Genomic DNA, 19,266 nt, shown 5'->3' on the forward strand with positions numbered 1-19,266 from the left:
TAATTCATTGAGGGTTCCATTTAATGTTATTTTAAAACTTGCTGGAATAGTATAAGAAACTCCTATACACACTTTATTCAGGTTGTCTCATCTCCATCATTATACTATTTTTTCCTGAACCCTTTGAAATTAAATGATATGCGACATTGCTTCATTGTTAATAAAAACTTCAATCTTTATTTCCTGAGAAAAAGGAAATTTACCAACATAATCACAATACACTGATCAAAATCAGAAAATTCAACGCTGATAAAATACTATTATCTAATCTAGAGTTCAAATCCGGATTTGGCCAGTTGTCTCAATAGTGTCATGTATAGCTTTTTACTGTTTTCTAGTTTAGGATCAATCCAGCATCATCTATTTTTTACTTTTCTTGTCTCTGTAATCTCTTTTAATCTAAAGGAATTGATAACAACTTTTAAATACGTTTTAATACTTAATCCTCACTTCAAGGAACTAGAGAACATTTATACTCCCAAGTTAGAATAATCATTAAGATGGATTTTTATGCTCACATTTATTTTTAGTAACCAAGTATTTCATAATCTTTCTAATTAACATGTTTTCAATAAACTCTTAATAGGATGCTAACTGATGTTAACTTATCCTTCAATTCTTATAGTAGACAGCACTAATTTCCTGGAGAACCTTCCCTGACCCAAGTCTGGATTGGGTGGTCCTCCACTGTATTCTCCTAAAACCTGTACTTACCTTATAATACTGTGAATGAATCTAGATTTTATTACCTGGTTACTTCTCTATATCTCTCTCCAGATTAGGGAGTCAGTCTTACATGCCTTCAGGAATGAGGCAGGTAACATAAATGAATGAATGTATTAGATTATATGGTGAAGTTAAATGGGAACTAACACTTAGACTCAATGTGTTTGAGATGCAGGAAGAGGTGGAGACTATGGCAAGTTAGAGAGTGCATGCCCCGATGTAAAGGGGGCAGTCAGTAATCAAGGTGAGGTAGTTATTGACATGTAGGAATGGCAGCCCAGTATTGCCCAAAATTTCAGAGAATCAGAAATCATACAAAGTTTCCTAATATTTAAATATTGGCTATTAATTCAAATTTTTAGTTAAAAATACTATTCGGGGCAGACCATATACATCTGTTCCCATTTATAGTCTCTGATAGAAATTATGAATACCACCAAGGCAGGGACTGAATCTAAACTGCTTATCATCTTGTTCTGAGCACTTAAAACAATTCCTCGTACATGTTCATCAATAAATCTGTGTTGCAGAAGTAAATGAATAAAATTATAAATCTTTGTTGACTAAGAAAAAGAAAAGTCCCTGAAAGGAAGAAGAATCATACTGATGTTGGGCAAAATATCATTTTATATTGGCCATTAGATTTGAAAATTGCCAGATATCTCTGAAAGGGATACTTTAGTAAATTTGGGGGAATAGAAAGTATAAAAATGGATTAAAAATAAATAGAGTTAGGAAATTGGAGGCTATGAATATTGATTGCTCTTCCAAAAGGCAAAACATTGGTCATTATTTTGAGGAGTGGCAGGATCACAGAAAAATTTTTACAACAGTGTTTTTCAATCTTTTTATTCTTGTCCCTTTGTATAAATATAAAAATTTAGCCTGTTTAATTATTTTATTCTAAAATAAATAAACTATAAGGGAAAACAAATTAAACTATAATATTCAATTTGCTTTTCAAATGGCATGTGTTTTCATTCTCCAAAATTTCCAGAAATTCTGATTAGCCCCTCCCTGTTAAATCATCACTATATTATTGAACAAGAGGAAAAGTATATTCCAAGGTCACTTGGAAGCAGCCCACAGGAAGAAAGTGGTTATGGGAAGCTAGAAAGTAGAATAGGAGGGGTCAGCAGTGGCAATGAGAAAAAAATACGTCAAAGGAACTCATGGACATGGACAACAAAGTGGTGATTGTGGGGGGCAGAGGAGTGTAGGTGGAATAAATGGTAATGAAAATATACGATTAAAAATACAGCATTTCAGAATAAAAAAATAAAGCAAATTTAGATGCTTTACCCTGGAAAGAGTACAAGCACTCAATCTAAGAATGTGTTCTTTTTTCTCCTAAATTCTAGCAAAGCCAAGTATTTACATCACACTAAAATCCTTAGTAATTGATATTTTTGTGAAGATACATTCAGAATTATTTCAACAAGAGGCATATGTAGGTGTGAACCTTCATGAGCAGTTATTTTTACACTGATTAATGGATCCTTTCATTGGAGATGTCTATGATGCACAAGGCAGCTCTAGTCCATTAAATTTTAATGCCTGGAACTGAGCACATTTCGTACTGAAGCTCTGCATCCTGCCTTGTCCTAGAATAAACCTGAATATTCTCTTGACTACAGAACTGCTTTTATTACTTTTTCCCTGACAGACACAAACAGGCTGTGACAATTACTGTTCTGGGTAAATTGGGTCAATGCAGAAAACCGCTTAGATAAATACATTATTAAAATATTTCTTTATATATCTCTATTTTCATATGCAGAAACTCAGTCTGCTTTCCAAACCAACTTCAGCTCTGCCTTGGAGCTTGATGGAACGCTTCAGGGAACATCAAAATATTAGAGGTAGTCAAGATATTACAGAAAACAATTTAGCCCAACCCTGAGATCATATAGGTGAAGAAATTGAGTTATTTCATGATTAAACATCTTTAGGGACAGAACAGACTGAGACACACGGTGAATATTTCAATATAGTTAGGTCTGTCTTGGGGGTGATAGGTTTAATATAAATATATAAACTTATATTCATAAGGATCTTGAGTTTACAAATATTTGCACATAAACAATGCAATTTTTATCCTTATTACAGCCTTATATAGCAGATATTAGATCCCTTTTTTTATGGGTGGAAAGCAAAGAGTTAGGACTTGCACATGAAAGGCAAATTATTGGGAGTAGAAGGGTCATTGGAGGTTGGGGGCAACATGTACTGAGAATAGCATAGGATTCAAAGTAAGAAGATTTAAGTTCAAATCCCAGTTAAGTTTCAATTTAAATGTACATGATATAGTATGCCAGCTGATTTCTTGAAAAGCAGACTCTTGAAGGGATTTAGGAGTGTATGAGATTTATGTGGAAAGATCAGCTAAACTCTATGGGAAGTCAAAAATGAAAAAAGGTCTTCGGAGTCAAGCAAACCTGACTTGGTACCTAGCTCCAGCTCTTACAAAATATGTAGGGTTCTACAACTAATTTAAATTCTTTGATTCTGACTTTCATCAGCTATAAAATAGACTTAATACAATTAACCCCTGAATAACATAAGGGGCACCTTAGCAGTGGAAAATTCATGTATGACTTTTGAGTCCTCAAAAACTTAACTAAAGTAGACCCTTCACATTCACAGATTCAAGCAACTATGGATTGAAAACAGCATTTTTTTTGGTTGGGAATCCATGTTGTGAAACCACAGTTACAAATGCAAAAATAGTGTTTTCTTCCACCATCGGCTGAAACTGAGGATGCGAGACTCTGTGGAACTGAAGGGCTGACTGTGTTTAATGAGAAAAAGTCACATTAAGTGGACTTGTGCAGTTCAAGCCCTGTTGTTCAGGGGTCAGCTATCCTATTCACCGTACAGTTAACTGTGAAGCTTGAAAGATATGATGTAGATAAAATATTTTACATGGTAGCTAAAAGCAATTAATAAGTAGCAATGATCATTTTGTTACATTCTTTTTAGCATAGCTTGGTAAGATCAAAGTTCTATTTTTATAGTATTTACTAAAATAGTATTTAGATCAGTCAGAGGTCAACTTGAGAAATCCAACCAAGATATTACAGGGTAATTTAGTACTTTTAACTTTTGACCTCACCATTTGCCTATTCTAAAGGAATCATAACATAAACGCATTCTTTTAAATCCCACAAGTTTTGGCTAAATAAGGAGAAAATACAAAGCAGGAAAGGATGAATGTGTGTTTACTATCATCTGCCCAATAGATAAATATGTTTTGCTCCATGATTCACATATCATTTATTTTAATTTAGTTTAGTACAGTGCTTGCCATAAGGTAGACATTCATTAATAAATATTTGTTGAATTAAAGAGCATCCATCTTTCTTCTGATTTGTAAGAGTTCTTCATATATTAAATATACCAACCATTTGTCTGTTTTATATGTTGTATTTCTCCAATTTGTTATTTATCTTATATTGTTTTCAGTACTTTAATTTGCTCAGACTTATCATATTTCTGCTCTATTTTAAAAAATGCTTCTATGCTTAAAAAGACCTTCTCTGCTTCCCTGCATTTAAATGCCTGCCCATCTGCAGGGGAAAATATTTTAAGATAATGTATTTCCCATTTATCTCAGAGAACACTCCCGTCTTTAGCCCTCATCATTCAAAATTGGAGGTTACTGTGAGGTTAGAGTTAACTCCTGTGATTTTTTTGCTGGAGAAGGGAAAACTAGTAGACAATTTCTAACTTCTAGTACCAGTTCAAAGTGTTCCTATGTCTCATACCTTCAGTTATTTCAGTGCATAACTAGTGAGGTAGAGGAAGTGAAGTTATGGGGAAGAGATAAAAAAAAAAGGAGAAAGAGGAACTGAGATGGTGAAGTCAAATCACTGTCTGTTTTGGAAATTCCCACTGAGTGCTATATTGAGTCCCAGACTTCTCTGTCCAATAGTGATGAGTTTCACTGAGCATTGTTTGGCAGATATCTTTAAAGTGTTTTATATGTATTATCACATCAGTTGTAGGTACACAGTTTATGTGTATTAGATCAGGTGGATATAGTTATTCTCTCCCTTTTATAACCGAGGAAATTAGTGTGAAAGGGTTATGTAACTTACTCCCAGTTCACATAGTCATTCGTTGAGTTGGAATTCTAACCAGGGAGGCTATTTTAGCATGCATAGTCTTAACTGTGCATTTTAAGTATCTCAAACTTGTGAAAAACAAGTCACTTATTTCTACCTCAAAAACTATTTTTGAGTCTTCTCTAACTCATATAATGCTATTCCCCTGCTATTCCACTGGGAGAAAATTCAAACACCAAATACCATGCCCTGTGAGACCCCACAAGATCAGATGTCTTTGAACTCATCTTGAACATTACTTCCCTCCCCCTTTTTAATGTTAATCAGTGTTTCTTTTATAATTTTTATTCACTGAATAAAACTGTAGACATTTTGGGTGACTTATAATGAATATTGCACTTTATAGAAAGACTTGAGAACATTTAATATATTTTGAAAAAAACATAAGTCCTTGATCTTTTCTCTTTCCTAGGGCTACTTTCCCCTTTTTTAAAACCTTCTTTCTACTCAACACTGGCCTTCAACCACACTAAGTTTATTTCCATCTTAGGACTTTTTACACTAACTACTCCCTAACCTCGAATGTCCATCCCTGAAAATGTGGCTTGGATTTTTTCTTTTTGGCATTTACTATATATTTATCTCAAAGATTTCTCAAAGTGAAGCTTTCCTTGACTTCACAAATTAAAGTAGCCTGCTTTGTCATTTGCCTGTTTTATCTCAAAGGTATTGGTAGTTTATATTTTATATAACATTTTCTTATTTGTTTATCTTCTCTCTCTCTCCTTACATACACAGGAAAAATATAAACGCCATGAAAGCAGAGATTTAACTGTTGTACTCCCTGCAGTGTTTCCATGGCTCCAAACAATGTTTCACAAAGCGCACAGTCTCCATAAATATTTGTTGTGTGTACAAAAAGTTTATTGAAAGAGGGACTGATATAATCAAAACTGTGTGTATGAAACCTTATCTGGTAGCAATGTGGAGGCTGGACTACAATGAGAAAAGGGTTAGTCAAGGAGGCTATGTAAAATGGAAGAGGATGATAGAAATAAAAAGAAAAAATGTGAGAAGTATTCTCGAGTTAAAACCAGCAATAACTAAAGCTGATTGAGTTGAAGGAATTCAAGATAATTTAGTATAAGAAATTTACTTTATTAAAGTGCCATTAATATAAATAGGGATGCTAGGAGATGACATCACCCTGGGAAAATTATGAATGGTATTTTCAAAAGCAACTTTGAATTTCTAATTGGAGATGCCCTTGGTAGGCACAGCAGATGAGATCTGGGCTTGGCAGAGAAGTCAGCACTAAAGACGAAGTTACCAGATTGCGTAAGAATTACCAAAGGTGGCATTTAGAATGAGAAACAGCAAAACTCCTAAATCACTAACTTTTTGAAGACAGAGGCAAAGAAGAGGTAAAGAGAAGGAAATCAGGAATATATGGTTTTATGAAACCAAAATAAAGAGGGACTTCAAAAAGATCATCTGACTACAGAGATGAGGGGGATGATTATATCTGATTTGGTAACGAGGAAGTTACCTCTAGAAACTGAAGAGGAGAATTCAGGGCCATGGTGAGGTCTTAATGTCCCAACTGGAAGAAATATGATTGGTGCTTTCTCTCTTTTTTTAACTCCTCGGTGAGGAGATTTAAAAAATATTATTATTGATTTTAGCAAGAGAGGCAGGTGGCGGTGGGCTGGGCTTGGGGGGGAAAGAGAAAGAGAGAAACATGGATGTGAGAGAGAAACATCAATAGGCTGCCTCCCGTCCCCTGACGGGACAAACCGGCAACCTAGGTTTGTGCTCTGACTGGGAATGGAGCCTGCAATCTTTAGGCGTATAGGATGATGCTCCAACCAACTAAGCCCCTAGTCAGGGCAGCGATTTCTCTTGATAATACAAGGCAAGAGAAGGGATAGTATGAGAAAAAGCATATGTGTATGCGTTAGAGAAGAAGCAATTACTGAACTACCATGAAACAGTCCATTGCAGCCAGTTCAACACTGCAGTTCCTGGAACAAGACGTTTATTGGAGTGACCTACTTGTACGATTGAGTTCAATTTGCAAGAGCCTCACTATAGGCAAATGTCCCTTCTGTCTTTCATGGTCAAGTGGTGAAGGACTGATTGAGCCTGAATGGCTTTCTCATGTGGTCCTATGTTTCTACCATCTGAGAGCTGCTCTATGCAATCGCATGTGCCCTCATGCCGGAGACCACACGTAAGTTTTCTTTGGGCACCTATGCTGGCTGACAGTCAGAAAATCAATAGATCCTGTTGCACAGCATTCAAGCCTGCTATTAGTAGGAGAGCAACACTAAGGGTGTGTTTCCCTGCAGGATAGTGCAGAACTGATCACCTCCCTGCTTCACAGTGGAGCTGATATACAGCAGGTCGGGTATGGCGGTCTCACTGCCCTGCATATAGCTACCATGGCTGGCCACCTGGAGGTAAGTCACACCTTAGTCATCTGTAAAAGTCAACCTGCCTCTGTGTATTCTTGTTCATATCTGTTTTCAAATGCTGGCTTTCTGGAAGTTGGTTTATTTTTTACTATTGAACCCACTCATGTATTTTGGGGATCAACTTAAACTATAAATATTCCTTTGATAGTCAATTGAGTCTATTTTACAAAAGTGTAATCAAGTATTAATTAATATAAAAATGGCTGGATATGCAGAGGCTTCATAGCAATAACTAAGAGATTAGGTTTTGGAGTCAGTTCAGTTTCCATCACTTACTATGTTTACCTCAAGCAAGTTACTGTGCCACATGACACCTCTGTTTTCTTCACTTATAAAATAAAAATAGAAATGACCTATTGTAATGATTGAATTAGATAATCCATATAAAGTACTTTGCCAATTGCTTCGTAATGAATAATAAAGACTCAATGAAAGATTATTCATTCATTCATTCATTCATTCATTTATGCATTATTTGTTTTATTAATCATCTATTGTACACCAGATACTGTTCTCGTTGTTGAAGTGACATCACAAGAAAAACAGGTAAATCTTCATTATTTTAGAGTTTAGTTGTTGAGAATGAGACAGAAAATAAAGTAAAAGGTTTACAATGTTAGCAGTGAGTGCTAGAAAAATAATAAAATGATGAAAATTGAAAACATAATGGTGATGAAGTAGGCACCATTTGGAAAGTTATATAGTGAAGCTAGCTATATGTTACATATATAATAGCACATACGAAGACCCTGAGGTGGAAGGAGCTAGCTGTGTCTGAGGGACATGAGTGAGCCAAAGTTAGTGCAGTGTGAGCTGGAAGTAGAGGCATGGAGATGCGGTCAGGTGGGTGCTTACAGTCCAGATCACTGGGTGTTTTAATGGCCATGGGAAGGACTCTGGATCTGGTCTTAAACTTCATTGTTGAAATACTAATTTTATATACACAAAGCACTTTTATTTGCATCATTTATTTCATTTACTTCACAAATCCCCATGAAGTGGTTTTTATTGTTATTTCCATTTGATAGCTATCATACCACGGCTCTTGTACAGTGATTATCTTCACGAATGACAAAGCTATTGAGAGCCATGTCTGGAAGCCTGGTCGGTTTACCCAAAACTTTATTACCCTTTATTCTCACACTGCATCAGTTGTGGTAGCCACATGTTTGGTCGACAATGTGACAAGTGAGAATTCTTAGGTCTTCATTACTAAATAGTTATCTATTTTTCCCTTTTGGTCATGTTGCAAGTTAAATTGTACTTTCTTCATACACACACATACACAAACACACCAACTGCAACTGAGTGGACCTGCATATAAAATTATACATAAAACCTGTAAAATAGGTGTAATTCACATATGTTAAATGTAACTGTGAAGGGCTCTTGCATTCAATAAGTATAGCATATCTTATTAACAGCAAAATAATTTCCTTTATGTTGACATTTTCATTCTTTTCTATTTCATCTTATTTCTCACAAAATAAATCTTTTTTAGTGAGATTCATTGTAAATATAAGTGAATTTATGTTACTTAGGAGATGGGAAATCCAATTAGAATCACATAAATATAAATGTTTTATTAAAAAAACAAATGAAGATGAAAGATAAAAATTAAGGAGACTGAGTGGAAGAATTTGTGATGTAGACCTTAAGTTCCAGTGAGACATTCAAACACTGAATGCCAGGAAAATGACAGAATGTGTTTTGCCAAACAAAATTCTTTTTGTCTTGTGATAAGTTGATTACATATAAGAGTGATAAAACTCAAACAGGATCGAAAGCAAGGTGGTTAAGAATTTGGTCTCTTCATTTCCTATTCAAATAACTGTGTTCTTGTTTTGTAAAGTCATACTTTGGAAGGAACTATCATATTGATTCTACCAGCCTTTGGAAAAACTCTGCTAATATAGTTCCAAATAGGTCTCTCTCTTGTTTTACAATTCTCCATGGATTCACCAACTTCCTTCATTAGCTGTTGTAACACTTAATGATTTATAGAGTCAATCATTTATGGTGCATAAAACAAGTATAAGTACATTAGCCTTATTCCTTCTTGACTTATCTAATGGACTAAGTAAGTTACAAATCAGATTTTAAAGGAAAATGGTGTCCCAAAAACCTAAAAATGTAATATTCAAAAATGCAAGTTTTTTCTTTGAATTATTTATTTTGAAACTATTAATTGCAAGAAGTACCACTTTCAGTGTATTTCCTTTGTCCCCATAGTCATTCATCCATTTAACAAATATTTTTGAGCCTCTACTTTTTCACAGCATAGTCCTAGAATATGGAAATAATACAATAAAATATGAAATAGTATTTTCCCCTAAACACTTTATAGTGTAGCTAGACACACAAAATGAATATACAGGGAAAATTATATAAACAATTTAAAAGTAAAATAACAATATAGCCATAATTAAGGAAGAGGAAAGAGTAAAAAGTCAGAGTCAATTTAATAAATGGGAATAATTTGAAATATGATAATTACATAGCAAAGAATGTCAAAGAACACAAAATTACAAGTATCAGTTCACTAGGAATAGAGATCAATGTAAACTACAAGATTTAGGGAAAGATTTAAGAAAAGGGTTTGAAATTGGGCTGAACTTGGAAGAGTGGGAAGAACTGAACATGGTAAAGAAGAAAAAATCATGTCCAAAAATGGGAAGGAAGAATGAGATGAGCATGTTTAGGTGAAAGTGGATAGAATGACCACATGAGACATATCATGACGGGTCCCTGTAGGTAAATGTGATTGTTAGACATGGACCAGACTAAGAACTGAGAATAGAACTTCAAGGAGTTTAATTCAATTCAATAAGAAATTATTGTAGTTTAAAGTGTACAATTCACAACACTGGATGGTGTGGTAGATTAACAGAACACAGAAGCTCCCACTTTTTAAAGACACTTATATCCAACAGAATTTTTTCCAATAGGAAATGGGGAACCATAGAGATATTTTGAGCAAGACAATGACTGAAGACTTAATAAATAATGTGTTCAAGAGGATTTCTTGGACTACACTATTTTGTATGGAATCCAGAGTGATGATATGATGATTAAACAGAGAAAAAGGATTGGGTGAAGGATTCAATTTGGAGGAGTAATACCTTCGCTCCAGACATGTAAATTTGCTGTTGATATCCATATTTTCAGGTGGAAATGTTCTTTAATCATTTAGAAATATAAAACCGACATTCAGTGAAGAAGTTGGAACTTAATTTAACCTTTTGGAAATTATGTGTGCAGAGGTTATATTTGCAACCATAACAATAGCTGAAATGTATGAATTGGCTCTAATAAATAGCCAATGACTGAGCCTAAGGATTTACTGAATAGACATTGAGGAGATAAAGAAGGATTGGTCAGAGTGGTATGATGAAAATAAGGATACTATAGCATCACAATTATTTGGGGTATAGAGAGTTTCAACATATGAAGGATCCTGGATATTAAATGGTACAGAAAGCTTGAGTACAATGGGATTTCATATGTATATATAGCATTTATTCACTGTGCCAAAAATTTAGATGCTTATTCCACTGTTATTTTTTACTCTAAGTTAGGAGGGGTGGTGACAGTGGATCAGTGGGAGTTCTCGTTCACTGGGAGTCACTTTCTTTGATTGCCTACCTTCCTTTGTGAAACAATAATTGATGCTAAGTCTGACAGGTCTCTTTGTCTATACATATTGAATTCATTCCCTCCATTAATGTCTCATGTGTGTTTGTCCTCCCATAATTGTGAATTCTATTAAACAATTTTACACCAAAGTTTGCATTTACTCAGCAGCTGTCTCCTTCAATAATAGGAGAGACGTGCTGCAGGTTCTTAGGTATGCTGACTGCAGTCTGAGACTCAAATTTAGATTCACTATGCTTTGAAAAGCAAGCAAATACTGCTTGTCCTGGATCTCAATATTGGTCCCTGACTGATTTATCCATCTATCAATATATATGCATATGCTGCTTTATGCAAGGCCAGAGACCCTGTCAGCAACCCATAAACATGCGTTAAACCTTCTTCTCCACTTTGAGTCCAGGAGCACATGAGCCATGCGTTCTTTCTCACATAAAGATTAAAAATATTAGCTAACATGTGGCACTGCTTTATTATTCACATATATTTGTCATTTGGTTCTCCTGTGGGATTGCTACCGTGAGACTCAGTTTCTCAGTGAGGAAATGGAGGATTAGCGAAGTTAAGTGACTTCCACAGGGCCATTTAGACAAAAATAAGTCGGGTGGACAGGACTCAGACCTGATTATCTCGCTGAAATGTGTAGTCTTGTACATAAAAGAACAATTACTCCCTTATGACTCTTCTATGTTTTGCTAAAACAGAGCTTACACCTAAGGACACAAAAAAGGTATTCAGAAAACAAAATATAAACTGGATATATTACTATCTAAAGTCCATACATTGCTACACACATAGTAACAGCAACATTAGTTTTCAGGAATAACTTTATATGGCACTTAGTATATGGGCACCAAAACCCATGTAGTTATAAGGCACATATGTGAGCACAGAACACACATGGATGCATCCACCTTAAGTGTAAAACACTTTATACACAGGCAAATCACTATTTTAAAAGTTGCTATACTTTAGTATTTCATGCAGCAGTTTTCACAGTTATCAGAAGACAAATCAATTAGCTTTAGACAACTGTCAGAACAGCAACTAGAAAAAGCATGTTCGAAATGATGCGATATATAATGTGTAGTGGCCGTGGAGTATTTTATTTTTCACAGAAAAGCATAGTTTTATATATACTCTGTGCAGGTGAGAATATTATTTCATTGTTGAATTTATTCTATCCTATCTTATCCCACTTTCAGATCGTAAACATTTACCCAAGCACTTTTTTAGAAATGCTTCCCAGCTATTTTAGAATTGATTTCTGATTTTAAGGAAATGCAATTGATATTGTTCCAGTTCATTCTTAACTAAATCATATAAATGTTTCAAGAGAGAATTTTGATTACCAAAAAGTTTCTGGCTCTTTCTAAGTTATTTTTCATAAAGGTTTTAGTTTTCTCCCCAAAGGCAAAAACAATCAAATGCTTAGAATTATACAATGTGGTCTCTCTCTCTCTTTTACAGAGATAAGGTACTCATGAGTTTTGTAACTTCAACATATCAGTTCTGTCACCAATCATATGAATAAGCGCTAGCCCCTTATGAACTTTATTTGGGATGAGAACAAATAGGTTTTTTTTTAAGTTATATTTAATAGCTTTAAGAAGTTGTTGTACATCACTTTCTTTAAGCTTTGCCATTTTAATTGTGATGTATATTGGTGTGGGCATCTTTGCGCCCTCTTGTTTGGGACTCTGTGCTTCCTGGGCTTATATGTCCCTTTCTTTCACCAGGTTAGGGAAGTTTTTAGTTATTATTTCTTCAAATAGGTTCTTCATGCTTTGCTCTGTTTCTTCTCCTTCTGGTATCCCTATGATGAGGATGTTGTTATGCTTCATGTTGTCCCAAAGGTCCCTTAAAGTACTCTCACTTTTTAAAATTCTTTTTTCTTTTTGCTGCTCCGATTAGGTTTTTTCTACCTTGTCTCCCAAATTGCTGATTTGATCCTAACCTACTGTTTGCTTCACCTAACCTACTATTTATTTCTTCCAATGTATTATTTATTTCAGATATTGCATTCTTTATTTCAAACTGATTTTTTTATGGTTTCTATGTCTTTTTTCATGCTATTGAGCATCTTTTTAATCATTACTTTGAATTCTATATCTGATAAATTGCTTGCCTCCATTTCGTTTAGCTCTTCTTCTGGAGAATTCTCTTGTTCTTTCATTCGGGGCCTGTTTCTTTGTCTTCCCAGTTTGGATGACTTTTTGGATGACTATTTGTCTTTGTTTATGTATTCAGTAGATCTGCAAAGACTCTGGTTCAGTCCTATGCCAGACACCGTGACTGGCCCTGGGCAATCTGTTTGGAGCTATCAGGGACAGATCCATAGACTGTGGCTCCCTCTGCTGGGACTGGGTGTGTGCTGAAAGAACCAAGCTGCACACTAAGGCTGGCTTTTGTTTTGTTTTGTTTAGATTTTATTTATTTATTTCTATAGAGAGGGGGAGGGAGGGAGAAATAGAGGGAGAGAAACATCAATGTGTGCTTGCTTCTCATGCAACCCCAGCTGGAGACCTGGCCCACAACCTAGGTATGTGCCCTGACTTGGAATCAAGCCAATGACCCTTTGGTTCACAAGCTGGTGCTCAATACACTGAGCCACACCAGCCAGGGCCCAACGCTGGCTTTACCAGCACCAGGTACAAGGGAGGGTCAGCTAAAGTCTCTGAGCTCTTGGAGATCCACTTGCACCAGCAGGCTGCCTGTTAGGCTTAGTCACTAAAATTGCCTCAGGCTGTACTCCTCAGCAGGACTTAAACTACCCAGGGTGGGGCTAGAGGGATTCCAGTGGTGGAGCTATTGCTCCCATCCCCAGGCTGATGCCACATGATGGGGAGTGCTCTGCCCAAGAAAGATGGCTTCTGCAATATGGGGAATGACTGAGCAAATGGATCCTGGTGGATGACTCTTCAGCTCTCTCTCCAAAGCCACCAACCCCAGACAGATACATGCAAAAAAATTAAACTAGACCACCTTCTTACACCACACACAAGAATAAATTCAAAATGGATGAAAGACTTGAGTATTAGACTTGAAACCATAAAAATCCTAGAAGAAAACATAGGCAGTAAAATCTTAGACACTGCTTGTAGCAATATTTTTTTTTCTGACATATCTCCTCAGGCAAGGGAAACAAAATTTTTAAAAAATGGGATTATATCAAACTACATAATTTTTTGCACAGCAAAGGAAACCATCAACAAAATGAAAAGACAACCCACTGAATGGGAGAACATAGCCACTGATACATCTGATAAGGGGTTAAAATCCAAAATTTATAAAGAACTTACAAAACTGAAAACCAAAAAAACAAACAATCCAATTAAAAAATGGGCAAAGGACCTGAATAGACACTTGTCCAAAGAGGACATATTGATGGCCAATAGACATATAAAAAAATGCCTAACATCACTAATCATCAGAGAAATGCAAATTAAAACTATAATGAGATATTACCTCACACCTGACAGAATGGCTGCCATCAATAAATTAACAAACAACAAGTGCTGGCAAAGATGTGGAGAAGGGAAATCCTTTTGCACTCTTGGTGGAAATGCAGGCTGGTATAGCCACTGTGGAAAGAAGTATAGAGTTACATCAAAAAATTAAAAATGGATCTGCCTTATGACCCAGTGATTCCACTTCTGGGAATATATCCAAAGAATCCCAAAACACTAATTCAAAAAAATATGTGCACTCCTATGTTCATTGCAGCATTATTTACAATAGCCAAGATTTGGAATCAGCCCAAGCATCCATCAGTAGATGAGTGGGTAAAACACTATGGTACATTCATACCCTCTGCAACAGCATGGATGGACCTGGAGAACATTATGCTGAGTAAAATAAGCCAGTGAGAGAATGACAAGTACCAGATGACTGCACTCATATATGGAATCTAATGAACAAACTCAAGTAACAAACAAAATACAAACAAACTCATAGATAGAGAACAGTCTGACAGCTCTCAGGGGGAAGCTTAGGGGGATGAGGTGATCGAGCAAAAAAAAGGAACTCATGGACATGGACAACAGTGTGTTGATTGCAGTGGGTGGAGGTGGAAGAGGGTATGGGGCATAAATAGTAATGGGAAAAATACAATAAAAGTGACAAGTTATATTTTGAAATGATAATGGTGTACCAAACATATCAATTGTTTCCATCCTTATTTGGAATTTTATTTTCAAATTGCAAATGAGAAAACTGTGGCACAGAGAAGTAACTTGTGCAAGGTGACAGCTAATAATTGGGAAAGCAGGTGTTCACTTGCTATCTAGTGTCAGAACCAGGTCTCACTCACAATGCTATGCTGCCCTTCTAATGCAAACAACAACCTCTCAACCCAACTTACCAGACTTAGGTTGGAAAATAGTGGATAGGAGCTTAGAATGTAAATATCAGAGAAATGTGCTCTTTACTCAGATCTGAATTATCTCAAAGACCAAACACATCAAAATATTCTGGTGACTGTTTAGATGGACCCCATCCTATGTTTCTGCATTACGTTTTTAAACAGCTCTGTTGATATGAAATCTATATACCACATAATTCACCCATTTAAAACATACAATTCAATGGTTTTAGCTTATTCACAGAGTTGCATAATCACCCCTACTGTCTAATCATAGAACACTTTGTCATCCCTAAAGATAACTCAATGTCCAGGAGTCATCATTCCCATATACTCCTCTCTACCCAGATCTAGACAACTACTAGTCTAGTCTTCTTCTCTATAGATTTGGTGATTGACTTTCTTTACTTAGTGTAATGTTTTCAAGGTTCATTCATTTCAACAAGGTTGTTTTTACCAGAATCATGTTGTAGTTAAATATGACTTTAGTTAGAAAAACTTATAGAGTTTAAACACTAATGTAACTGCAGCTCTTTTAACTATTCCTCTATTTTCATTATAAATTGATACTGGAAGAAAAAATCTTCAACTAAAGCTTCAGGTCCTCAAACTTTATCATGTAGTCACAAGCATGTGCTCAAGTTTTCAGGCTAGGAGAATCTCCAATAAAGAAAGTTGTCAAGTAGGGCCTGTTACTGAATAGGCACCTCTTATGCAGGCTCTAGACAAGGCCCTTACCTGCTCAACATGGTCAATCCCCCTGCTGACCTTAGGCTCACTCTTGAGACTCTGAAGTCCTTATAAATTTTAAGACAACTCTATAAACATGCAAAATTTCTTAATGCTTGATGTTAACTTCTGTAGTTAAAATATTACAGTAATAACCAGCTCATACCCTAAAACCTTGCGATTTGAAATATGACCCATTGATCAGCAATGCAGGGTTTACAGGCAGCTAGTTAGAAAATAGAATCTCAGGTTCTAATGCAGACCTACCTAAAACCAGCATTTTAACAAGAGTCTCGGGTGATTTATGTACATTCCAAATTTAAGAAGCAGTGCCTTAAAGAGTATTAAGAGAAATTAGATTCCAAAGAGATATCTGAGGATCCTGGTCAAGATGGAGGCACAGGTAGGCATGCTTTGCCTCATCATGAAACCACAAGAAGAATTACAACTACACTTAAAAACATTAACACCCAGAACTGTCATAATATCGAACTGTTTGGAAGTCTGACAACCAAGCATTTAGATAAACCACATTCATCCTATGGAGGGTTAGAGACCCAGAGTTGGGGCGGAGAGGCCTGGAGATGTGGTGCGGCACAGTGAGGCAGCGGCAGTAGTGGATCAGGTGGTCCCACATTCATCTACAGTTGATAAAAGACAGGAGGGATACCTTGGGAGCGAATGATTCCAGCCCCAGTCCAGACAGCACAGTCCAGGGATCCAGTGCCAGGAAAATGAAGCCCTAGAACTTCTGGCTATAAAAACCAGGAGGGGCTGGGGCAGCAGAAGAAACTGTCGATTTTTCAGGTGGTTCCTTTTAAAGGGCCCCCACGGACTAGAACGTGCACAAACCCACCCATGCTGGAATTCAGCACCAGGGCAACAGCTGGAAGGGTGCCAGTCACATAAGGGAAGTGGGTGAAGTGAATGGAAACAGGGTGAGTAGCAAACCTCCATAAGCCAGGCAGCAGCATTGTCCCCTCTCCAAGCCCTCCTCCTACACTGACCCTCAAAGCTGTGAAGCAGGTTGACCCGCCCAGGCAATTACATAAGGCTCTGCCTCCTATAACTTAACAGGTGTGCTAAGACAGGGACTCAAAGCAGCTTGACATAATACACAGAAACAAAAACAGGGAGTCTGCCAAATTGAGGAGACAAAGAAATATGGTCCAAATGAAAGAACAGAATAAAACCCCAGAAAAAGAATGAAGTGAAATGGAAATAGCCAACCTATCAGATGAAGAGTTCAAAACACTCTGAGATCAGGATGCACAAAGAGCATGAGTACAGCAACAACATAAGGGAAGAAATGAAGGTTACACTAAGTGAAATAAAGAAAAATCCACAGGGAACTAACATTGAAGGGAAGGAAGCCAAGATTCAAATTAATGATTGGGAACATAAGAAATAAACAGTCAATCAGTACAGAATGAAGAAATGAGAATTCAAAGAGAGAGAGAGAATAATATGACTCTTGGACATCTCCAGAAGGGCCAACATCTGAATCATAGACATGCCACAAGGAGATGAAGAGCAAGAAATTAAAAACTTATTTCAAAAAATAATGAAAGGAAACTTCCCTAATTTGGATTTCCCTAATTTTCTTCCCTAAAGAAAATAGACATACAAGTCCAGGAAGCACAAAGAATCCCAAACAAGTTGGACCCAAAGAGGACCACATCAAGACACATCACAATTAAAATTCAAAAGGTTAAAGATAAAGAGAATCTTAAAATGCAGCAAGAGAAAAACAGAGTTACCTACGAAGGAGTTCCCACAGGACTATCAGCTGATTTATCAAAAGAAACTTTGCAGGCAAGAAAGGACTGGCAAGAAGTATTCAAATTGATGAAAAGCAAGAACCTATAACCTAAATTACTCACTCTATCCAGCAAAGCTATTATTTAGAAAGGAAGGCAGATAAAGTACTTTGCAGATATGACAAAACTAAAGGAGTTCATCATCACCAAGTCATTATTACAAGAAATGTTAAAGGGATTTATTTAAGAAAAAGAAGATCAAATCTATGAATGTTAAAACGGTGACAAATTCACAACTACCAATAACTGAATGTAAACAGACAACCAGAACAGGAACAAAATTATAACAATGGAGATCATATGGAGGGTTATCTGCTGGGAGGGGAAGAAGGAGAATGGGGGAAAAGGTACAGAGAATAAGAAGAATAAATGATAGGTACAAAATAGACAGGGGGATGTTAAGAATAGTACAGGAAATGGAGAAACCAAAGAACTTATATGTATGACCCATGAACATGAACTAAGTGGGTGGCATCACTGGAGGGAAGGGGGGGTACTGGGCAGAGGGGGGCAAAGAAGGAAAAATTGGGACAACTGTAATAGCATAATCAGTAAATTATACTCAAAAAATAAAAAATAATAAAAGATATCTGAAAGAATGATAGCTTGAAACAATAAATGATTAAAAAATGTTCCACTGCATTTGCTTTTTAATTTTGCTTTTGGCTAACCCTGATTCAAATATTTTAGTAAATCTTAAAGCAATATTCAGGGCATATTCTAGAGCCCAGGCTCACTGCTACTCACTATGCCTAGTACTATGACACATAATAGTCACTTCATGCATATCACCTCTCTTCTCATCTCGAACATATAACACTTTATAGGAGTAGAATTAGTATATTGAAATAAGAAGAAAAAATTAAATGTAATAGAGATACAACACAATAATTACAATATAAGTAACCAAATGTAAAAATGGAATAAGTATTTTAATTCACATTTTTCTAAAGAGGATGTAAGCACAAGAAAGATGTTTATCCTTAGTCATTCTGGAAAAGAAAATCAAAACTACAGTGAGATACAAGTTCATATCAAATCACATGTATATAGTAAAGACAATAACAAGCATTAGTGAGGATTTAAAGACATCAGAACCCTCATACATTGCTGGCGGGACTATAAAGTGGTACAACTGCTTTGGAAAAGAGCTTGACAGTTTCTCAAGTAGTGAAATACAGTGTTATTATAAGACCCAATAATTCCACTCCTAAGTATACACACAAGACACAAAAAAAACTTGTACATGAATTTTTATAGATTATTTATAATAACCAAAAGTGGAAGAAATGTCTATCAACTGAAATTTGGTATGTCTATACTACGGAATATTATTTGGAAATAAGAAGGAATGAAGTACTGATGCATGCTACAACATAGATGAACCCTGAAAACGTCATTGGCCTGTGAGTGCTTCTGAAGGAGGAGGGATG

The 19,266-nt window shown here is 36.0% G+C and overlaps 1 protein-coding gene across 2 annotated transcripts in view; it reads left to right on the top strand.

The window, feature by feature from the left end:
• TNNI3K (TNNI3 interacting kinase) overlaps window positions 1-19,266 on the top strand; it is a 266,119-nt gene that overhangs the window by 14,980 nt on the left and 231,873 nt on the right. For both annotated transcript variants that reach the window (XM_045199469.2, XM_024565474.4), the window contains exon 5: window positions 7,145-7,255. In XM_045199469.2, the coding sequence (XP_045055404.1) occupies window positions 7,145-7,255 (111 nt within the window). The remainder of the gene's footprint in view (window positions 1-7,144; window positions 7,256-19,266) is intronic.

This window comes from Desmodus rotundus, chromosome 3 (assembly GCF_022682495.2).
Source record: "Desmodus rotundus isolate HL8 chromosome 3, HLdesRot8A.1, whole genome shotgun sequence".
NCBI lineage: Eukaryota > Metazoa > Chordata > Mammalia > Chiroptera > Phyllostomidae > Desmodus > Desmodus rotundus.